The 24,476-nt window shown below is 44.1% G+C and overlaps 1 protein-coding gene across 2 annotated transcripts in view; it reads left to right on the forward strand.

Moving 5' to 3' along the window:
• Nucleotides 1-20,838, forward strand: part of MALT1 (MALT1 paracaspase) — a 66,209-nt gene extending 45,371 nt beyond the window's left edge. For both annotated transcript variants that reach the window (XM_062201735.1, XM_062201736.1), the window contains 7 exons: nt 7,979-8,156; nt 9,492-9,566; nt 10,577-10,704; nt 13,090-13,239; nt 17,201-17,358; nt 18,544-18,669; nt 19,989-20,838. In XM_062201735.1, coding sequence (XP_062057719.1) covers nt 7,979-8,156; nt 9,492-9,566; nt 10,577-10,704; nt 13,090-13,239; nt 17,201-17,358; nt 18,544-18,669; nt 19,989-20,429 — 1,256 coding nt within the window. In that variant the 3' untranslated portion in view covers nt 20,430-20,838. The remainder of the gene's footprint in view (nt 1-7,978; nt 8,157-9,491; nt 9,567-10,576; nt 10,705-13,089; nt 13,240-17,200; nt 17,359-18,543; nt 18,670-19,988) is intronic.
• The last annotated feature ends 3,638 nt before the right edge of the window (nt 20,839-24,476 follow it).

Here is a 24,476-nt window from a genome sequence, read left to right on the forward strand (position 1 = left end):
CCCGACCGGGACTAGAACCCGGTGTGCGGCGCTGCAAGGCGGAGGATTAGCCTAGTGAGCCGCGGCACCGGCCTGATTTTATCTCACTTTTGAAAGGCCTACGTGGCCTAAACAGGAAAAGGCTTCCATGGTGTCACTCAAAGTAATGAGGTATAAGGAAAAAGTAGTTTATTGTATTGGTAAAGTATTTAAAGAACAAGGAAATTACATGCACAACTTCAGATGTCGTCATGTTGACCTTTGGAGGCTGTTGTTGGGCTTTTTAAATCAAAACCTTTAATTGCCTTTGCCACAGAGAAAACCACAAATATAAAACTGGCAGGATCTCAATTTAGGCTGAGGACTTGGCGCACTACACAGACCTCACCTTGGAATGCAGAGTAGAGAGGCGCGTTAGAGCCAAGTGCCAGCCTGAAGCTAGAGAAGCCTCACGTCCTCCTGAGGCCGTGCTACCGAGACAGCTGCCTTGTATTGAAAGTTCTGTGAATCTGCTGAACATGGGGCGAGCCTGCACTGAATGTGAGCGTGGTAGAGGCATCAGGTTTAGGGCACGCTGTAGAGAAACCTTTGGGTTTTGTTTTAGACCACACCTTGCCCTCTAGTGAATGTCCCCCACTAACAGGACTTGAGGGGTTGGGAAAATAGAAGGCAGAGTCAGGAAGTTCAGCCCAAACACCTTCTGATATGAAAAATGCAGGGTTTACATTATTATTCCCTGCAGTTTGTAAAATAAATAATTACAATAGTATAGGAAATAAGTAATTCACTTTTACACTTGACCTTAGCCAAAAGGCCGAGAAGCATGGTAAGTAATTCCTTTTTTAAAAGATTTATTTATTTATTTATTTATTTATTTGAAAGCAGAGTTACAGAGAGGCAGAGAGAGAGAGAGAGAGGTCTTCCATCCACTGGTTCACTCCCCAAATGGCCACAATGACTGGAGCTGGGCCTATCTGAAGCCAGAAACCTGGAGCTTCTTCCAGGTCTCCCATGTGGGTGCAGGGGCCCAAGGACTTGGGCCATCTTCCACTGCTTTTCCAGGCCATAGCAGAGATGGATGGGAAGTAGAGTAGTCAGAACTCAAACCAGTGCCCATATGGGATGCCAGCACTGTAGGCGGTGGCTTTACCCACTGTGCCATGGCACCAGCCCCATAATTCATTTTTAGAAGTTTTGTTTTGTTTTGTTTTTGTTTTTGTTTTTTTGAAAGAGAATGACAGGGAGAGAGATATGTTGCCTCTACTGGTTTACTCCTCAAATTCCTACAACAGTAAGGGCTGGGCCAGGCTGAAGCTAAAAGCCAGGAATTCCATACTGGTCTCCCATGTAGATGGCAGGACCCAAATTCCTGAGCCATCACCCACCCTAGTAATTCACTTTTACACATACATAAATGTGAAAAGCAAACAGAAAACCAGAAATAACTGGCTGACATGTCCTTGAAGACAAATATCTCTGATAACTGTACATGGGTAGCCAAGATGGCAAGGAGCTGTTGGGCCTGCTGTGTACCCCACCAGTACACTTCTATGTTCATCACTTGCTGACCTCATTTGTGTTTTTGAGGAGATTCTCAGAGGGCTTCTGGACAGGACCGGGTATTGTCACGCAGTCATTGGGCCTCTGCTTGGGACACCCATATCCCATGTTGGAAGTGCCTAGTTTCTAGTCCCACCTCAGCTTCCTGCTAGCGCATACCCTGGGAGCCAGCAGGTCCCGGCTACCCTCGTGGCAAACTTGCATGGAGTTCCTGGTTCCAGGCTTCAGCCTGGCACAGCCCAGCTGTTGCAGGCATTTGGGGAGTGAGTCAGAAAATGGATCATCTCTCTCTCCTCCTCTCTGCCTCCCTCTCTCTCACCCTCCCTCATGCTCTGCCTTTCAAATAAAAAATATAAAAAAAAATTTTTTAAAAGTATTTTTTCTTCTGGTCAAAATATGACAAAAGCTTTATTCAGCCTGGAGGAGCCGTTCAGCCAACCATAATTGGGTAGCTAAGCAGTGGGCCTTGGAGGAAGCCAGCCCAGGCTCATAGCGTTGGTGTTCCTGCGTCCTGGCTTTATGACGTGACTAGTTGGCTTCTGTAAGCAGAGAGAGATCTATTAAATGGGTAGAACTAAATTAAAGGCTGTTGCAGGATAAGTAAAACAGTGCTGCTTATTCCCTCACACTAAAAGTGCTCAGAATGCTGTAGCCACGACTGTAGTTCCCTGCCAGTTTATCAGAGGAATGCAAGCGTTCCTTCCTCCCCAGACTGGGCTTAGTCTAGGTAACATTCACTTCAGGCCTCAGTTAGAGAAACCCAGATATCATCAGTTTTTAATAAATTAAAGGTCTGCTTGAGGTTTCATTTGGGGAAAAAAGAAGAGGTGTTTAACATTTTTTTGAAAGGTAGAGTTACAGAGAGAGGGAGAAACAGAGACTGAGTGACAGATCTTCTGTCCACTGGTGGTTCACTCCCCAAGTGACCACAACAGCCAGGGCTCAACCAAGGCGAAGCCAGGAGCCAGGAGCTTCTTCCAGGTCTCCCACATCGGTGGTAGGGGTCAAGTACGTAAGCCATCTTCCATTGCTTTTCCCAGGCCATTAGCAGGGGGCTGGATCAGAAATAGAGCAGCCAGACTCAAACTGGCACCAATATGGGATGCCTGCAGCTTAACCCACTACACTGCCACAACACCAACCCCAAGAAGAGATTTTTAAAGCTATAATTAGTCAAGAGAGAGAGAGAGAGAGCACGAGAGAGAGAGAGAGAGCACTGATTTATGTTTTCTGAGCAGCGGAAGATGGCCAAAGGTTTGATCGTTTGCCCCTTGTGTGGGAGACCCAGGTGAGGCTCCTGGCTCCTGACTTCAGCCTGGTCCAGCACTGGCTGTTGGAGCCATAATCAGTGCACTTCTGGGCTTACCTAGAACCAAAGCCAAAGCAACAATCGAAGTGACACCTCACACACCATCTTAAAAAAAAAAACTCAGTGTCTCAGTTTTCATATCTGTAAAAGGGGAATGAAAATACTACCTGCTTTGCTATGACAGTGTGTTATAAGGATTGTGCAAGGCCATGTAGCTGACACACTTTCCTGAACTGTGCCTGTCACTCAGTGTTTGCTCCAAGTCTGTCAGTGTCGGTGACCTAGGTGCTGTCAGAACACGGTAGAGTAGAGTGCAGGGTCACTCAAGCAGGAGAGTTTTCCACTTCGATGTGTATTTTCTATATAGACAAAAACGAATATCAGTTACAAACTATGTTCTTGAAAATTAAGCTTCTGAGAAAGAAAATTCCCTAAAGACCTATTTTGCCCTCTGTCCCTGTGTAATTAAATCATTAATGAAATAAATAAGCAGTACTAGAGATGGAACTTTCTATGCAGAAATAATTTATTTTATAAAAAAAAAAAAATTTCCCTCCATGTAATCTGCTTGCAGACTTTGATACAAGACGCCTAGACTTAAATCATTTTGTGACAGAAAGTGTTTTGGTGTAAGTGTCTTCACTTGGGCGGTTGCAGGGCTGGGCATATGGTGGTGACAGAATGGACCTACTCTTAGCTCTGCCCTCCCCTCAAGGCTGCCTCTTCTGCCAAGTTGAGTCTCCCTAGAGCCCTGTGTATTAAATGGCAGGATGGGGCAACACCTGGGCTTTCAGCCGCTTGTCTCTAAGTAATGCCAGCTGTTGAAATGGCACAAGTTCCACTACAATTCAGACCTTTTACAGTGTGCTGCAGGCCTGACTGTGAATTGCTTTGCATTGCTAGTGTAACGCATTTCAGTAAGTATTGACCAAGTTGCCACTACCTGCATGGTCCAGATAAGGAGGATGCCACCTGCTGAGGGAGACACAGAGAATAAAGAACATGGTCTGTCCTTCAAGAAAAATCAGAGCCCCTTAATGCATTGTGAGAAAACACCATGTATTGGGGTGAGATACTTACCAGCTGTGAGATTTTAATCTTTTTGATTGCATTTTCTCAGCTATAAAATAGTAGAAGTCTTTTAAAGATTTTCATGTAGGTTAAAATTAGATTGTATGCATAACAGTCCTTTGAAAACCATGAAAATATATAAACATAAACTATTAATGTCAACATCCTTTCTTATCAAACTAAGTATACATAGAATGGTACAATATCAGTTAAGGGCCAGTGTGTGATTAAGTGTCCAAATGTACAACTGTATTACAAGGCTGAGAGACACTGCAGTGTGTTGGAAAACTACAGACCATGTGATAACTTGCCATGTGTTCTGAACTGAAGGTTAGCCTTGATGATTGGTGAAGACTTGGGTAACTAGAAAGGAGGTAGGGGAGTTTCAGTGAAGTCATGTAAGTGAGAGGTAAGCTTATGTTGCTCTAGAAACAGTGAAGAGACTGATGGGTAATAGAGCCATATTTTGAATACGTGGTAACAGAATATGAATTTACTGTGGAAGCATAAAACTCAGTGGTTTCTGTATATGTCACTCACTGCTGCCTGACTTCAGAGCATTGTCACCACCCTAAAAAGAAATCCCATACTCACTGGCATTCACCCCAGTTCCTTCGACCCCAGCCTTTGGCAACCGTCAGTCTGCTGTCTCTACAGATGTCCTTCTTCTGGACATTTCCTGTGAATAGAATCATTCGATGTGTGTCCTTTCAACCCTTTGTGTCCGGCTCTCCTCAGCACAGTGTGTTCATGTTCATCCATATTGTACCATGTATCAGATTTCATTGTTTCAGGACTAAAGAATATTCCATTGCATGACTGTCCCCTATATGTTTATTCGTTCATCAGCAAATGGACATTTGGGTTGTTTTAATTCTTGAGTAATATGAATAAAGCTTATGCTGTGAGCATTTCTATACTTGTTTTTGTATAGACATCTTTTCAGTCTCTTGAGTGTGTACCTGGAGGTAGAACTGCTAAGCTTGTGGTAGCTCTGTATTTAACTTTGGCGGAATCAGAAGTTGTTGGACCATTTTACATTCCTGCCAGAAATAAAGGAAGGTTCCAATTTCTGCACATCCTTGCCGACACTTGCTTTTCCTGTCTCTCTTGATTATGGCCGTCCTGGAGAGTATGAAGTGGTATCTTATTGTGGCTTGGATTTACATTTCCCTAGGGCTAATGATGTTGAGCATCTTTTCGTGTGTTGATTTGCCACTTGTATATCCTCTTTGGAAAACTGTTTAGTTTCATCCTTTACCCACTTGTAAGTTGAGTTATTGGTCTTTTTATTGATGAGTTGGAGATTTCTTTATCTGTTTTGGATGCAAGTTCTTCCGGTCAGATAATTTGTAGGAGATTTGCAAATATTTTCTCCCATTGTGTGGATTGTCTTTTCATTGCTTGATCTTTGTTACTTAATCAAATCCACTGCCTTTGTCGTGATTTTTAAAACTTTCCCTATCTGTGCACTCCTTTTTAGTTAAATTCAGTGTCTCTGCATTCTTATTTTCATTTGCAACAGGAATTTAATTCTTTCTGGGCTCGTCTCACCTACGAGCTATCACTCCAGATTTAGGCCTTGCTTGCTTTTTCCTGTTCTGCCTCCCTGCGTTCCACGCACTCTCTCCGGACCATGCCCTGTCACTTCACCTCACACTGATGTTGCTCTCTGCACTTGACTCATTCATACACGGTTGCCCTAATGATGGATGGCACTTAACTGTGTGCACACATGAACTGTTGCCTAACGACGCATGTGTACCTGAGTCTGCACGTGGGCCGTGAGGTCCTGGTGCTCTGGAGCTTTGTCTCCTCTCTGTCTTTCCTTCTCCTTCCCCACTGTGCCGACGAGAGAGCACTCAGTGCACGTAGGAGCCACAGGAAAGACACACAGGAGTAGGTGGGCAAGTCTTCCACAATTGTTAAAGCCACATTCTCTGCTAAGAGTAATGGCTATAATTATAGTGAAGTAGCTGTTTTTGGTTTTCCATCCAAATGCTTTTTATTATTAAATTTGCAATACCATATAAAGAAATCCTTTCAGTATATCCAGAATACTGAAAGAGCAAAATCAGTGGACTTGTAGATATTATAAGCTTAACGGAATACAAGGGAACTTCAAAAAGTGTAGAAAATGGAATTATAAGGTAAGTTTATTTTGTTACAAAAATACTTGGAGGGGCCGACGCTGTGGCGCAGCGGGTTAAAGCCCTGGCCTGAGGCGCCAGCATACCATATGGGCGCCAGTTCTAGTTCCGGCTGCTCCTCTTCCCATCCAGCTCTCTGCTGTGGCCTGGGATAGCAGTAAAGGGTGGCCCAAATTCCTTGGACCCCTGCACCCATGTGGGAGACCCAGAAGAAGCTCCTGGCTCCCAGCTTCAGATCAGTGCAGCTCCGGCCATTGAAGCCATCTGGGGAGTGAACCAGCAGATGGAAGACCTCTCTCTCTCTCTCTACCTCTTTCTGTAGCTCTGTCTTTCAAATACATAAAATAAATCTTTAAAAAAAAAATACTTGGAAATCTCTGCATTGTTTTTCATAACATGCATTTTCCATAAACCTTTTGAAGACCCCCTCATATAGCTTCTAAAATATTTTTTAAGATGTATTTATTTGATTTAAGGCAGAGTAATAGAGAAAAGTAGAGAGAGAGAGATTTCTTCCTTCTGCTGGTTCACTGCCCAAATGGCCACAAGAGCTGGGGCTACTCCATGCCAAAGCCAGGAGGCCAGCGCTCCACCTGGGTCTCCCACACGGGTGCAGGGACAGAGAATTTAGGCCATCCTCCGGTGTCATCTCAGGCACATTAGCAGGGAGGGGAATTAAAAGTGGAGCAGCCAGGGCTCAAACCAGCACTCTGGTATGGGCTGCTGGTGTGGCAGTTGGCAGCTTAGCTCACTGCACCACAACACTGGCCCTCAAAAAATATTTCTATCAAGTATTTTTTATAAGGAAATTCATACTGATATTTTTCATGTTTTTTACAGCTAAAACAAAGTTCTTTTCAAGAAAGAAATGAGTTGTTTCATATAGTTTGTATATATCATTTCTCAACAAGAAAATAGTTTTAAAACTAATCCAAATTTTAGATTAATACAAGAGACTCTAGATGGAAAAATTAATGATATTTGTATCTCATAACAACAACAAAAAAGAAATGGCAACCTATGAAATCAGATTTCCTCTCCCTGATTATAGATCTACATTTATAGTTTTTACTCATTGATGGGTGTGGTATATCCAAACACAATACCCTGATGGTAATGACAGCAGAGTAACTTATACTTAATGTCACAATTGCGGTTCACTGGAATTGGGTTGGTTTGTTCATCTGTGAAACAGCCACCAAGCTCCCACTCTGTGCCAGGGATGCACAGGTAAATGTAAGGCTGGCCTGCCCTGAGGGAGCCCTTAGCCTCACAGAGAAGACGGAGGTCTGAGGGAGTCCTGGCTGCTGCCTTTTTATGTTCATCACGAGATGACATTGCATTCCAATTAGATCGTGGGTTATAACGTATTACTTTCGTGAGATAGAATGCATTACAGGCAGATCTTGATGCTGTGTTGAAATGCAGAATTAAGTAAACACTATTGCTGAAATAATTTTAAATGCACATTAACATTGACTGTATTTCTAGGTGAATATTTCTTTTTTAAGGGAAGATTGATTTGAAAGGCAGAGTTACATAGAGGCAGAGTCAGAGAGAGCAAGAGAGAATTCCTCCATCCGCTGGTTCACTCTCCAAATGGCCGCAGTGGCCAGAGCTGGGCCAATCTGAAGCCAGGAGCCAGGAGCCTTCTCTGGATCTCCCATGTGGGCACAAGGGACCAAGAACCAGGGCCATTTTCTATGCCTTCCGAGGCTATAGCAGACTAGACCGGAAGCAGAGCTGCATCCATATGGGATGCCAGCGCTGTAGGCAGCCTCACCCACTGTACCACAGTGCCAGCCCCAGATGAGTATTTCTTAAATAAGCTGCATCAGCTTGAAGGAAATAGAAGTCAAGGTTTCAGATACATTTATAATTAATATCTGCCTCTTTCCTTCTTTTTCAGGGTTATTATATTATGCAGGACATGGTTATGAAAACTTTGGGAACAGCTTTATGGTCCCTGTTGATGCACCAAATCCATATAGGTCTGAAAATTGTCTGTGTGTACAGAATATACTGAAGTTAATGCAAGAAAAGGAAACTGGGCTCAATGTGTTCTTGTTGGATATGTGTAGGAAAAGGTACAATTTCTAATCGTTATGAAATGATTGTTAGAATTAAATATTTATTTATTTGTTTGTTTGAAAGGCAGAGTTACATAGAAGGAGAGAAAAAGAGAGAGATCTTCCATCCTCTGGTTTACTCTGAAAATGGCTGCAGTGGTCTGGGGGCCTGCCAAAGCCAGGAGCTAGGAATTCCATCTAGGTCTCCCACGGGGGTGGCAGGGTCCCAAATATTTGGGCCATTTTCAGCTGCTTTCCCAGGCTCATTCGCAGGGAACTGAATCAGAGGGTGGAGCAACCAGGACTTGAACCAGTATTCATATGGGATGCTGGCGTCCCATGCAGCAGCTCAACCCACTGCACCACGACGCTGGCCCCACAATTAAAGTCTTGACAAATTAGCCCTTGGCAAACCTGTGAAGTGCTGAGAGCCATTTAGTTTGTGGATTTTAGATTATACATTGACACTGAGAGAAGACTAGGGTCAGTGCACTTAGCACTCCTCCACTTGCTGTGTAATGTAAGTGAAGAACTACAGGACATGGGTGTTCTGTCCTCCAGGGCACCTGTGGATGTCATGACTGATCAGTGCAGTGATTCCTGCAGGAAGGAGCAGAACAGCGCCCGTGGACTTGGGACACGGTCACTGTTCAGTCCCTGTTCCACAGATATAGAAACCAGCTGAAGCAGTTGGAGATCGGGACCCCTTTTGTCCGCCCTTGGTTCCTAAGGAATAGAAGCAATGATTATTCTTACAAGATTTTTGATTTGCTCACATTTGCCAATCATTAAAGCCAATGCCAGAGTCCAAATGCAGCTCCAATTGTATTTATTTATTTATTTTTAAGGACTTATTCTATTTGAAAGGAAGAGTTACAGAGAGAGGAGGGGAAAGATAGATATCTTCCATCTGGTGATTTACTCCCCAGAAGGCTGCAACAGCCAGGGTTGGGCCAGGCCAGAGCCAGGAGCTTCATCCAGGTGTTCCACATGGGTACAGAGGCCCAAGGACTTGTTAGCAGGGAGCTGGACTGGAGGTAGAGAAGCACCCATATGGGATGCTGACATTACAGACAGCGTCTTAACTCCACAGGCCCTGCCCCCCAACTCCAGTTTTAAGGCTGACAAGAGAAACGAGGTGACTGGCTGCTGTCTTATAATACAGGGGCCCAGGATTATTTTTCATGGATACATAACTGGCAAGATGAAATAATTTTGAATCTGTAACTTTAAATTGTGTGTACTAAAATAGTATTTTTCATTATTATTTTATTTATACCCCTTTAAGAATGTGGTTTAATTTTTCGTATTTATATCTGCTCTTGTCCTCTCCCCCACCCCAATTTTAAATAGAAATGACTACGATGATACCATCCCGATCCTGGACGCACTGAAAGTCACTGCCAACATTGTGTTTGGATATGCCACGTAAGAAAGCGTTATGTTCATTTTCAAGAGTCCTTTATTTTTTTGTTGTAGATTAGAGGCCTAGAAATAACCATAATCATCTGGGGGTGAATTTGCCTTCTTAATAGTCTTGGTAGAAAGTTTTAAATAATTTCAGCAGTTCACATCTGGTTACCTTGTCACTGAGTACCACAGTATTTAGTTCCTGCTTCAGAGTTAGCTCCTTTGTTAGCAATGTTGTTGAGGCGGAGATGAAGCTTGTCTGTGTGATGGGAGCGGCACGTGGTGAGTGTTAGCTGCTTTGAAGATTTATTTTTGTTATTGGCTACAGCTTGAGTCTCCCTTCAAATGCTTGGAACCACAAGTGTCTCAGACTTCTGAGTTTTCCAGGTTTTGGAATCATACATAGACTTCATAGTTTGAGCATCCCTAAACCAGAAATCAGAGATGTGGGGAGTCCCAAAATGCAAACGGTTCCCAAATCTGAAAGCTCGTGGGTGTCCCGTTAGCACTCGGGAAGTCTCAGATCTCAGACTGTGGTCAAGGCTTGCAGTGCCTCACTGAGGCGCCCGCCTGTCTGCCGGGTGGGCCCTCCTCATTGTGCTCTTTGTGAAGCTTTGCCAGCAAAGCTCTCTGCTGAAGAAGAGAGAGAGAGCGTTGCTCAACCTGTATTGACAAACTTATGTATACTTATGGGGTACAAGACGATGCTGTGATACAGGCATGCAGTGTGAAATGATTGGATCAAACTGATCAGCTCATCCATCGCCTCAAATGCTGACCGTTTATTCCCCCTTCTAACTGAAAAATTTAGTTTTGAGCAACATCTTTCCATTTGGCCTTTGACCATTTGACCGACAGCTTCCCATCCCTCCCCTCCTGTTCTTGCTGTGCCCAGCTCCTGGTAATCCCACTCTGTTCTCTGCTTCCATGTGTTGGGATTTTTTAGGGTCCACATACAGAAGGAAGAACATGTTGTTTTGTCTTTCTGTGCCAGGCTTCTTTCACTTCTTTATTTTGCTGTTTTTAAGGTGTCAAGGAGCAGAAGCTTTTGAAATCCAGCATTCTGGATTGGCAAATGGAATCTTCATGAAGTTTTTAAAAGATAGATTATTAGAAGACAAGAAAATTACTGTGTTACTGGATGAAGTTGCAGAAGGTAAAACACAAAATAAAACTGTTGGCATAAAGAGAGAGCAAAAGGTCTAAGCCTGTTCAGAGTTCCCTGTTTGGTGATCATGTTACTGTTACTGTGGATTTGGAATTCGTATTTATTTTAGAATACATTGTAAAATGCACTGTTCAGCAGCACCCCTGCTCCTGAGCTCCTGCCTTCCTGCCCTGCTGACTTGGCTGCACGCCATCGCACGCAGCGTTGTTGGACTCCAGGGCTGATCCCAGGTGCAGCTGTGAAGTAGTTTACTCTTCAGAGCTCTACCTTGCTTCGATTCCTGTTGCCTCAGTGCTGCCCAATCTATTTGCTTGCAAAAAAAAAAAAAAAAAAAATCCAGTGAACAGCCTTCCGGAGGATTAGAGAAAACTTTACAGAAATGCTGAGACTCTGCTGATGAAAAGCTGAGTTTGTTCTTTTCTTAATAGACGTAGTTTTTCGGAGACAATGCCTAAAGGTCAAATGCCACGTCTCTGTCCCTTTTGTCCTCTTCCCTGCCTGCTGGTGTCAGGCACTGAATAAGCACCTGCTATGTCAGTAGACTGCAGTTTGATTTGTGAAATACCATTTTATATAAGCCCTATCAAAAAGAAGGTGGCTGTTTTGCCAGCCAGCACCAATGGAAAACAGAGTGTCATGGGTATTTCCAAGATGGCAGCTTAAGTGTGAGGTGTTTTGCTAGCAGCTGTCAGGCAAATGTGTTTTCATGCTTTTATCACCATAGATATTTTAGCTAGATCATGTGACTTACCCACTTTTCCTGTTTAACATAGGCAGCAGGGACTGTTGGCCTTAATGCCCATTTTCCTACTTCAGTCAGAAAACTTCTGCTTTTATCAGTTTTATATATTTGGGACTTTTTTGTTGTTGTTGTTGTTAATTTGAAAGGCAGAGAGACAGCTTTCCTAGCCACTGATTCATTGCCACAACAAGTACCCACAACAGCCAGAACTGGGCCAGGCTGAAACCAAGAACCAGGAACCTACTCTGGGCCTCCTACATGGATGACCAGGACCCAGTTACTTGAGCCATCACCAAAAATCCAAAGTTCTCCAAAATCTGACATAATACCACAAGTGAAAAATTCCACATCTGACCTCATGTGACAAGTCACAGTCAAAACACAGTGTGACAGCAAATTATTTTCTCAGCTGTCTGCTGTGCACAGACTTAGTTACTTTCAGTTCAATCTGCAAGAAATATGCTACAAGCCTTGTAGTATAGAGAAACAAGCAGTTTATTTAAGTAGCAAATTTTAAGAAGCAGGAGAGAGAGAGAAATAAAGGACAGGAGAGAGAGTCCCTAAGAATAAGGGACTCAACCCAGGAATTTACCACTAGGCAATCCTCACAAAGCACTGGAAAAGGATCCATGCTGAGAATCAGACATCATCAGTAATCATCACAGGCACATTCAACGTTCAGCTTGACTGCGTGTTCCCCCCGGGATGAAACAGCAGCAGCAGAGGCTTGCTCTGAGGGCTCCCTCTTAAAGCCCCCAAGGACAAAGGTGGCTCAATGCCAAGACTTTAGGCAAGCAGTGCATCCCGTCTTGAATCTTGGCCAGAGAGCTGAGATGCAAAGCATGCCCACCCATTTATCAGAAACATTCCTTTATCCTTCTCCCTGGGATCTGGCCAGGCTCCCAAGGAGCAGAAGGTCATCTGGCAGACAAGTTACTTGTTTACCAGAGCCGAACCGAGATACAAGCCTCTCCATCCTAAAAATCTCCTTACACACAGGCAGACTAAAAATAATGTGTGAGGTTACCTTCAGAGTATGTGTATAAGTTTATAACAAATTAGGAATTCAACGTAATTATAGAAGATGAGAACTAGAAAGGGGCCTTCAGGAGTAAACAGGCTAATAATCTTAGTGTTTGCTCCCTGCTACGTCCCCAACACCTTGAGCCATGCCTGGCACATAGGCCCAGTGAATATCTGTGGCGTAAATGAATAATATTGAGAGTATAAATTGATTCTTAGACACATCCTGGACATAAATATTTAAAACATAACAGAAGAATTGGTGGTGGGGCTGGGTGTTGTAGCAGAGCTGGTTAAGCTGTGCCTGGGATGGAGTCCCACCTTTGCTTCTGATCTAGCTTCCTGCTGCTGTGCACCCAGGAAGCAGCAAATGATGGTGCAAGTTCTTGGATTCCTGCCGTCCACGTGGAAGACCCAGGTGGAGTTGGTTTCTCTTGACATCCACCTGGCCCAACCCTGTCTGTTGCAGACATTTGGGGAGTGAACCAGCAAATGTGAAATCTTGTGCCATCTCTCTGTGTCACTGTACCTTTCAAATAAATAAGATAAAATTTTAAAAGGAGAGAATTGCTGGTCTTAAAAATAACATTGACTTTCTTATCTCCTAGATATGGGTAAATGTCACCTCACGAAAGGCAAGCAGGCTCTGGAGATTCGAAGCAGCCTGTCCGAAAAGAGGGCCCTGACAGACCCAATTCAGGGGACGGCGTGTTCTGCAGAGTCTCTGGTGCGGAATCTGCAATGGGCCAAGGCTCATGGTATGGAAAAGGCTCTTCCTTTTATGTGTGAGATTTTTCTAAAATGCACTTAGCTTAAATCATAAAATTTTGTTTTCCTGAATAGACAACTTCCTCCTAATTTGTAAAAATATTTTGGCCTGGTAGCAAATCTAAAAGTAAACAAATGTTTCAGTTATGGATAGTAGACTGATTAATGTTGAAAGTACCGAATTATGTAGCCTATTGCTTTTTTTTTTTTTTTTAAGAAAGCTTTTCTTTAATAAATACAAATTTCATAGGTACAGCTATAGCGGTTGCTTTTTAAAGATTTATTTATTCATTTATTGTTTTTTATTTATTTATTTGAGAGTCAGAGTTACAGAGAGAGAGGGAGAGACAGAGAAAAATCTTCCATCTGCTAGTTCACCTCCCAGATGGCCACAAAGGCCAACGCTGGGCCAGGCCAAAGCCAGGAGCCAGGAGCTTCTTCCAGGTCTCCCACGTAAGTGCAGGGGTCCAAGCACTTGGGCCATACTCTTTTACTTTCCCAGGCCATATCAGAGAGCTGGCTCGGAAGTGGAGCAGCTGGGGCTCAAACCATCGCCCATATGGGATGCTGGCACCTCAGGCAGTGGCTTTACCTGCTATGCCACAGCACCAGCCCCTCAAATAAATAAATAAATAAATCTTTTTTAAAAAGATAAAATCAGATGGGTTCTGGTCCAGTCCCTGCCACTTGACAAATGTATTATTTGTACAATAGTAGTAAGGAGTAGTTCCTACTTGCAGGGTTGCGGACATTGAATGAGAGCCTGATGGCAAATACAAGCATGCCACTCAGCAAATATAAAGTGACTTCAAAGAGTATGTGGGAAAATGGAATTAAAAAATAAGTTTATTTGGTGCAAATGATTTTGAAATCCGTGTATATGAAAAGTCTTCAAAAAGTTTGTGGAAAATTTGTCTTATGAAAAAACCTATACACAGATTTCCTTCTTTTAAATTTTTTAAGAGATTTATTTATTTATTTGAAAGGCAGAGCTATAGAGAGGCAGAGGCAGAGAGAGAGAGAAAGAGAAGTCTTCCATCCTCTAGTTGACTCCCCAAAAGTCCACCACGGCCATGGCTGGGCCAATCTGAAGCCAGGAGTCAGGAGCTTCTTCTGGGTCTACCACACGGGTGCAGGGGCCCAAGCGCTTGAGCCATCTTCTGTTTTCCTAGGCCACAGCAGGGAGCTGGATTGGAAGTGGAGCAGCCAGGACTAGAACCAGCTCCCATATGGGATGCTGGCACTGCAGGCAGCAGCTTTACCCTCTATGCCACAGCGCCGGCCCTCTTTTAAATTTTTTTCTTAAATTTATTTTACTGGGGCCAGCGCCGTAGTGCAGTAGGTTAATCCTCCGCCTGCGGTGCCAGCATCCCATTTGGGTACCCATTCGAATCCCGGCTACTACTCTTCCAATCCAGCTCTCTGCTATGGCCTGGGAAAGCAGAAGATGGCTCAAGTGCTTGGGCCCCTGCACCCGTGTGGGAGACTAAGATTAAACTTCTAGCTTTGGCCTGGCCCACCCCCAGCCATTGTAGCCAACTTGGGGATTGAACCAGAAGATAGGGTTGTCTCTCTCTCTGTCTCTCCCTCTCTCTTTCTCTGTAACTCTGCCTTTCAAATAAAATCTTTTAAAAAAGAGAGAGGAGGGGTGGCGCTGTGGCGCAGTAGGTTAATGCCCTGGCCTGAAGCTCCAACATTCCATATGGGCGCCGTTTCATGTCCTGGCTGCTCCACTTTTTTTTTTTTTTTTTTTTAAGATTTTATTTATTTTATTTGAGAGGTAGAGTTACAGACATTGAGAATGACAGAGAATGGTCTTCCTTCCATGGTTCACTCTCCAAATGGCCACAACAGCCAGAACTACACCGATCCAAAGCCAGGAGCCAGGAACCAGGTGCTTCTTCCCCGTCTCCCATGCGGGTGCAGGGGCCCAAGGACTTGGGCCATCTTCCATTGCACCACTTCTGATCCAGCTCTCTGCTATGGCCTGGGAAAGCAGTGGAAGAGGGCCCAAGTCCTTGGGCCCCTGCACCCGCATGGGAGACCCATAAGAAACTCCTGGCTCCTGGCTTCAGATTGGCACAGCTGCAGCCATTGTGGCCAGTTGGGGAGTGAACCAGCAGATGGAAGACCTCTCCCTCTCTCTGCTTCTCCTTCTCTGTCTGTGTAACTTTGACTTTCAAGTAAATAAATAAATCTTAAAAAAAAAAAAAAAAATAGGGGGCCAGTGCTGTGGCACAGCAGGTTAAAGCTCTGACCTGAAGCATAGGCATCCCATATGGGTGCCGGTTTGAGCCCCAGCTGCTCCACTTCTGAGCCAGCTCTGTGCTAAGGCCTGGGAAAGCAGTAGAAGATGGCCCAAGTCCTTGGGCCCCTGCATCCGTGTGGGAGACCCAGAAAAAGCTCCTGGCTCCTGGCTTCAGATCGGCGCAGCTCCAGCCGTTGCCGCCATCTAGGGAGTGAACCAGCAGATGGAAGACCTTTCTCTCTGTCTCTGCTTCTCTCTGTAACTCTGTTTTTCAAATAAATCTTAAAATAAATAAATAAACAATAAAAATAAAAGATTCAGGAGTAGCAGAATGGTTCAAGGTAACCATTGATTTGTCCATTTTGTAACATTGTACTTTATTAAAAATTCTTGTCATGAAGAGTGAGGCAACAGTGAAAATATATCTGCAATTGTACCTTTGACTACCATTATAAAAATTATGCATGCAGTGGGCATTTGGTACAGCAGTAAAGACACACCGAGACACTGTATCAGAGTGCCTGGGTTTGAGTCCCAGCTCCACTCTGAATTCCAGCTTCCTGCTAGTAAGTACACCCTGGGAAGTAGCAGGTAATGGCCAAAGTAATTGGGTCCCTGCCACCAACATAGGAGACCTGCATTGAGCTCCTGGCTCCTGGGCATTTGGGAAGAGAACCAGCCCATGGGAGCTCTCGCTCTCTCTCTGTTTCTCTCCCTGGCTCTCAAACAAAAATAAATAAATAAAAACATTTTAAATTATATATGCATATGAGCAAGAATTATGAGAAAATAGTAAATTAAAGATTTGATTTGTTTGCAAAATACTGTATTGAGCTTTTTTTTTTTTTTTTTTTTTTTTTTTTTTAGATTTATTTATTTGAAAGAGTTATTCAGAGAGAGAGAGAGAGAGAGAGAGGTCTTCCATCCACTGGTTAATTCCCCAATTGGCTGCAACGGCTGGAGCTGTGCTGATCCGAAGCAGGAGCCAGGAGCCTCCTCTGGGTCTCCCATGTGGGTGCAGAGGCCCAAGGACTTGGGCCATCTTCCACTGCCTTCCCAGGCCACAGCAAAGAGCTGGATCATAAGTGGAGCAGCTGGGCCTCAAACTGGCGCCCCTATGGGATGCCGACACTTCATGCCAGGGCATTAACCCGCTGTGCCACAGCACCAGCCCCTTGAGCTTTTTTCTTTTTGTAATTATATGTGTTTGTTTAAACAATATAATATTGATTATATAGTGTTCTTATTCAAAAGCAAAGGCTGCATCTATATTCTACTCCATAAAGAGTACTTGCTCTTTATCATCATCAGATTTACCAAGTATTCTTTAAATGGTTTTATATAATTTATTTATTTTCATTTTATATCAAAGCCAGAAAGAGAGACAGACGGAGAGCCATCTTCCATTTGCTAGTTCACTCCCCAGATGCCCACAACAGCTAGCACTGAGCCAGGTCAAAGCCAGGAGGCTGTAACTCCATCCAGGTCTCCCACGGGGGTGGCAGGGATCCAAGTACTTGAGCCTTCATCTGTTGCCTCCCAGGATGCATTAGCAGGAAGCTGGATGGAAAGCGAAACAGCCAGGATCCGACCAAGCACTCTGCTGTGGGATGCAGTCTTCCCTTGTGACAACTTAAACCACTGCACCTTAAACACCAGACCCTACAGACTTCTTTATAGGTTGTTCTTACATTCTTTTTCAGAACTTCCAGAAAGTATGTGTCTTAAATTTCAGTGTGGTGTTCAGATTCAGTTGGGATTTGCAGCAGAGTTTTCCAATGTCATGATAATCTACACAAGTATAGTCCACAAACCACCTGAGATCATAATGTGCGATGCCTATGTCACCGATTTTCCACTTGTAAGTTTCTCCTTTTTGCTCCTATCTAAAATGCAGTGATACAGTCTCACTAAAGACTAAATTTTTAAAACTTAAAATTAATGGTGTGTGTGTGTGTGTATATATATATATATATATATATAATAAAGTTTTATCTGTCAAGTTATGCAAGCACTGGAGGAAGAGAAGTTTAATTCTGTGCTTGCCAAACATTTAGACCTCATGTTAGTTTGTCTTGGTCTAAAGAAGCCGATAAATAGTACTCTGCCCACCCTTTCATGCGTTAAGTGTGGTGAATTGAGAAGCAAGCAAGAATAAGGCAAATCCAAAAATATATGACTTTTTTTAAAAAGAGATTTATTTGAGAAGCAGAGTTACAGAGAAGCAGAGACAGAGAGAGAGGTCTTACATCTGCTGGTTCACTTCCCAAATGGCCGCAATGGCCAGAACTGCGCCGATCCAAAGCCAGGAGCCAGGAGCTTCCTCCAGGTCTCCCATGTGGGTGAAGGTACCCAAGGACTTGAGCCATCTTCCCCTGCTTTCCCAGGCTGTAGCAGGGAACTGAATCAGAAGTGGAGCAGCCAGAACTTGAACCAGTGCCCACATGGGATGCCAGCACCAAAGGCGGCGGCTTCACTCGCTATGCCGCAGTGCCAGCTTCTATCACTTTATTATTGATAGAGACTTCAGAAAGGACACTGTTTCATGTGAGAACAAATGGTCTGGCATCAGACCCCAGCATTGATCAGGCTGCCCTTGGGAAGATCTGCTTTGAGGCTGTGCAGTAGGGGAGCCCCTGGTCACAAGGTTAGCTCTAAAAGCAGACAAGGGGCAAGACTGATTCTGGCATGTTCGTTTACATGTGACTCTCCCGCACCTTCCCAAAATGATGGTAACACGGGAGAGACTCCAGGATTTTCACCAAATGGGGCTCTGTGTGCTTAAAGGAAACGGGTAGGTTAGGAGGTGCAACTGTACTTTCAGAACTAACTTTACTTTTTACATGAGTTACTGCAGAGTTAGAATTTCTATTACAGCCATAAAGTGTTGTTTTCATTGTTTCTTTTGTGCTAGATCAGGGGTTACTGGCTCAGGTCCAACAGTCCCGAGACAGGATGTCTCTCCTGATGCTTTATGTCATAGACCATGTAGTGTGACTCACTGACTTCCTCAATAGCAGTCGCTGTTTTGTTTTTTTTTAAACAGGACCTAGATATTGACCCGAAAGATGCAAATAAAGGAACACCTGAAGAGACGGGCAGTTACTTGGTGTCCAAGGACCTTCCCAAGCAGTGCCTCTACACCAGGCTCAGCTCACTGCAAAAGCTAAAGGTTACTGCTTTTCCTGTTCACAGCTATTAGTGGGAAACTGTGTGGAAGTGAAAATTCATTCTGGCAGAGTCCGCAGAGGTGCCACTTCACTGAGTATTGAATTGAAGTAGAAACAACCAGTCTACAGTGGATTTTATCAGTGACCCTCTTTGTCCTCAGCCCCTGACCATGGCCATGGGCTCTTGTGCGAGAGTGTGTGTGTTTACCTCCGTGTTGTCGAAACGGTGGGAACCTGAGTGTATTCTGCTTTTAAACAGCTTAACATTTTCTAATACAATCGTGTGCCACAGAAACATCGCAGCCAACATTGGACCAGGTCACCTGGTGACATGGTGGCCATCGTGGTTGTGCAGGTACACTCTGGGGTGGTCCCACAATAACAAAATCGCCTAACTTCCTTATCGTGAGGTGACACGTGGCTAATTGTGTCCTGGTTCTGTGCCTTTCTACAAAACACAACAGATTAGAATTGGAATTTCTTTTTAGTCCTTTTCATTTCAGGCTGACTTAGAAATGAGAAGCTGGCTCTACGCTATTGAACTTCTCTCTGCAAGAACTGTTTTTAATTTATTCATAGTTGCCACGGCCATGGAACCTGACAGCCAGAACCCTGGAGGACATCAGGCACGAAGCTCTGTGTGTGTCTGTGTAACCAGTCTCCTCTTCCCTGCCAGAATCACCCCACACTAATTCCTCTCCACTTTCTACCTGTGGTATCGATTATCATCTCATAGAATTTTTAGAAACCAGCTCCAGTTTTTGACATAGACCACTTTTTTGTTGGCAAATGCCTTGTCACTGTTTGTCAGGACTAGAATGTGGCATCTCTGACTTTGACTACTGACAGGAACAAGAACTCCCAGACTGCTAAGTGTTGGGTGAAGGAGAGGAGACATGGTTCCACCTGGGGGAGGTAAAGGGTGCCTGGAGGATTTGGAACCTGGGAAAGGGGAGTGAGTGGGTTTTGTTTGTGTGCGAATAATGTAGTTTTGTGTGTTTTAAGATTTATTTATTTATTTGAAAGAGTTACAGAAAGAGAAAGAAGTCTTCCATACACTGATTCATTTCCCAAAAGCCTCTTCCAGGTCTCCCATGTAGGTGGTGGGGCCCAAGGACTTGGATCATCTTCCTCTGCCTTCCTAGGCACATTAGCAGGAAGCTGGATGAGAAGTGGAGCAGCCGGATCTCAAACCGGCACCCACATGGGATGCTGGCACTGCAGGCAGCAGCTTTCCCTGCTACACCACAGCACTGGCCCCACAAATAAAGTTTTAAGATTGATACATTTCACTGTAAACACGTGAACCTTTCTGTTTCAGGAGCAGCTCGTCTTCACGGTGTGTTTATCGTATCAGTACTCGGGATTGGAAGACACTGTGGAGGAGAAGCAGGAGGTGAACGTTGGGAAGCCTCTCATCGCCAAGTTAGACATGCACCGGGACCTGGGGAGGAAGACACGTTTTCAGACATGTCTCCCATCCAGCAGCCCGTACCAGAGCTCTGCAGCCACCTCGGGGGCAGTGGGACACTACCACTCCTCTCAGGACTCGTTCCATGGCGTCTACCATTCACAGCTCGGTACCTCGGACCCCATCCTGCCTGCAGATGGGTGTCACTGCAGCCGGACTCAAGATGCTTTTATTTCGAGTTACCACACCCACCATTACTCTTGCCAGTTCAGTAGAAGCAACGTGCCAGTAGAGACCACTGATGAGATACCATTCAGTTTCTCCGATAGGCTCAGGATTTCTGAAAAGTAACCCTGTGTTTTTGAAAGCACAATGGCTAGATGCCTCCTCTGAAGTAGTCTTTATAGGAAGTAAGGCATTGTGGAGAGGCAGATGTGTGACTGTAGAGAGAGAATTAGTAACAGCTGTTTCACACCAGACTTGGGACGTTGAGATGTTGGAATCATAACTAACCACAGACTCCCTTTTGTTCCTCTCTCAACGTTTTTGTGAATTGGCTGATAGGTTCTGTAAGAATGAAGAGTGTGTGTGTGTGTGTGTGTGTAACAAAAAACAGTTTCGTTTCAATCACTCTGAAGAGGAAGCAGTGGGAATGTCATTCTGAATAACATGGTGTATTTTTAGCACCAGAAAGAACCTTGCTGATTAAATCCCAGCCTGATTTTTTTTTTTTTTTTTTTTTTTTTTTTTTTTTGTGTGTGGTAGAAACAGATGAGACATCTTGTCTGAGTTAGAGCTGGCACCACGGCTGGGACTCCAGCATATCTGTATATCTGTACATCTGTATAGAACCTTGAGGAATGAATAGTTTGTGACTAGGACTTGCTGCAAGTGTCAGTTAAGAGGTTTGTATATAAATTTTTATGTGGAACAGTCTGAAGTTTCTCGTGCATAAGTTCATGAAACCACATTAGCAGTGGTAAAGCATTTGTCTGTGGAAGGGACAAATAAGAGAAAGTTTAAAGAGTAAATTAGACAGTGGAGGTCAAGCCTTGAGAAGTAATTGGATAATTATCTGACTCTTCCCAATCTGCAGGTGCCGCCCTTGACAAACCTATTTCTGCTTGAGTTTTACCAGCCTCACAGATAATATCTGCATCGTTTCGATTCTCCCTAAAAGCAGGTTTACAAAGGCAACTGGCAGTAACAAGGAAACGTTGAATTTGCAGTTTTTAAAGTATCACAGAGAAAACTCAGGTCCAGATGACTTCCTTGCTGAATGCTCCAAACATTAAAATCAGCCCAAATTCTTCACAGACTTCCAAAAACAGAAGAGGCACCCCAGAATCACCCTGACTCAAAACCAGAGAGAGCTGTCACAAGAAAACTGCAGATCAATATCCCTTAGGAATATAAACACAAAAATCACCAACAGAATATGGGCAGATACAAACAGGATTGGGGCCGGCGCTGTGGTGCAGCTGGTTAACATCCTGGCCTGAAGCGCCAGCATCCCATATGGGCACTGGTTCGAGTCCTGGCTGCTCCACTTCCGATCCAGCTCTCTGCTATGGCCTGGGAAAGCAGTGGAAGATGGCCCAAGTGCTTGGGCCCCTACACCCGCTTGGGAGACCCGGAAGAAATTCCTGGCTCCTGGCTTTGGATAGGTACAGCTCCAGCCATTGCAGCCAGTTGTGGCCATCTGGGGAGTGAACCAGCAGGTAGAAGACCTCTCTCTCTCTCTCTCTGCCTCTCCTCTCTCTGTGTAACTCTTTCAAATAAATAAATCTTTATATATATACATATATATATATATATATATATATAGAAACAGGATTATACTCATATTTCAAAATCTGAAGTCCAAACCACTTCTAGTCCCAAGCATTTTGGATAAGACATACTCAACCATATATAGTCACAGTTGATATATGTAGGAAATCCATTTTAAAAATTCTTTAAAGAGTTCTTCAAGTTGTAGGATGCAAGACCAATATACAAAAATTAGTTGTATTTCTATACTAGCAACGAACATTATACAAATGAAATTAAGAAAATTCTAAGGGCTGGCACTGTGGCATAACAGGTAAAGCCACCTTCTGCAGTGATGGCATCCCTTATGAGCACAGTTCAAGTCTTGGCTGCTCCACTTCTGATCCAGCTCTCTGCTATGGCCTGGGAAAGCAGTAGAAGATGGCCCAAGTCCTTGGGCCCCTGCACCTGCTTGGGAGACCCGGAAGAAGCTCATGGCTTCAGATGAGCACAGCTTCAGCCATTGCAGTCATCTGGGGAGTGAACCAGTGGATGGAAGACCTCTCTCTCTGCCTCTCTGTAACTGCCTTTCGAATCAGTAAATAAATCTTTCTTAAAAATTCTATTTACAATAGCATTAAGAAAGACAAAACTATGGAACATCATTGAAGGAAATTAATCTTAATAAATGGAAAATCCATGTTCTTGGACTGGAAGATTTGACGTTGTGGAGATGGCAGTACTGCCAACATTGGGCTGCATATTCCACACAATTTCTCAAACTTCAGCTGGATTTTTTTTTTTTTTTTTTTCAGAAATTGTCAAGCTGATGATAAAATTCATTTAGAAATACAGGGGACCCCAAGTAACCATAAACAGCTTTGGAGATAAGAGAGATGGAGGACTTAGCCTTACCAATGTGAGAACTACTACAAGCTGCAGTCGTGAAGACGTTGAGGTATACAGGTAGACATAGAGATCAAAGAACAGAACTGGGAGTTTAGAAGCAAGCCATTTTATTTCTGATCGGTTGGTTATTGATTCTCAACAAGAGGGCCAGTACCACTCAGTGAGGAGAGAAGAGTTTTCTACAGATGCTGGAACAACTGGGGATCTTACCTCCTGTGTTTACCTTACCACCTGTACAGTTGAAAAGGGGCCGTCGACCTAACCACAAGAACTGAAACTCCTACAAGAAAACACAAAAGTAAGCAATTCTTAGATAACACCAAAAACACAGGTAACGGGAAAACGCAAGGGACTGCATCAAAACTAACTTAGGTGCCTTAAAAGATGCCATTGAGAAAGTGAAAAGACAGCCCCAGAATGAGAGAATTTTAAAAATTACAGAACTGATCAGGGCCTTACATCAAGAACACATCAAGGATGCATAACAAGAAGACATGCGAAGTGGGTAGTGGTGGCCGTGAAGAGCAGTGGTGGCCAATGAGCCTCCTGCAGTGAGGGAACTGCTGTGATCCTGCACTTACGCGCGTGGGCTTCTGGGCCTGTGAGCCGTGGCCATACAGAAGTGTGAGGAGCAGAGCTCATTTGGTTTTGTTTCTATTTAAATAGCCACATGAAGCTAATGCCTTCCATATTGGATTGTGCTCTGTAGAAAACTAGAAGTTAGGCAGAGAAAAGGAACTTTAAACCCTCCACTTGATACCCTCCTGGATGTTTGAATTTTTAGAATTTAAGCACTATTAGAAATTTTAACTGGTTTTATCTTTTTTATCAACCGTGTTTTTATTATAATTGGATCTCCTAGGCCAGTTGCTTATAATACTGGGATAAAATTTACCTGCAAGTGAAATGTGGGAAAGATAACCTGATTGATCAGGGGGCAGGCATGCATTGTGGCACAGCTGGCTAAGCTGCTCCAAGGAACACCTAACACATCCTCTATCAGAGATTTGGTTCATTTCCTGGCTTCTCATGTCCATTCCACCTTCCTGCTAATGTATCCTGGGAGACAGCGAATGATGACTCAATTACTTGGGGCCATGCTACCCTGTTGGAAGACCTAGATGGAGCTCCTGACGACTTTAGCGTGGCCCAGCTCTGCCTGCCTGTTACAGGCATTTGGGGAATGAACAACTGGATCTCTCCTCCTTCTCCCTCTTTCGCCTCCCTCTCCACCTCTAACTCTGCCTTTAAATAAATTAAATAAGTATTTATATAAATAATTAAAACATTGAGTTGTTATCCATGCAGTTACACGTCACGTCATAAGAGAGGCTCAGTTTTAAAAAAGAAAGTTTAAAGAGTAACAGCCGGCGCTGTGGCTCAATAGGGTAATCCTCCGCCTTGAGGTGCCGGCACACCGGGTTCTAGTCCCAGTCAGGGCACCAGATTCTGTCCCGGTTGCCCCTCTTCCAGGCCAGCTCTCTGCTGTGGCCCGGGAGTGCAGTGGAGGATGGCCCAAGTGCTTGGGCCCTGCACCCCATGGGAGTCTAGGATAAGCACCTGGCTCCTGCCATCAGGTCAGTGCAGTGCGCCAGCTGTGGCGGCCATTGGAGGGTGAACCAACGGCAAAGGAAGACCTTTCTCTCTGTCTCTCACTGTCCACTCTGCCTGTCAAAAATTTTTTTAAAAAGTAACACTTAGCTCTGTGCCACCTGGTGCGCCGTTCCAGCCCCAGCT

This window comes from Lepus europaeus, chromosome 9 (genome assembly GCF_033115175.1).
Source record: "Lepus europaeus isolate LE1 chromosome 9, mLepTim1.pri, whole genome shotgun sequence".
NCBI lineage: Eukaryota > Metazoa > Chordata > Mammalia > Lagomorpha > Leporidae > Lepus > Lepus europaeus.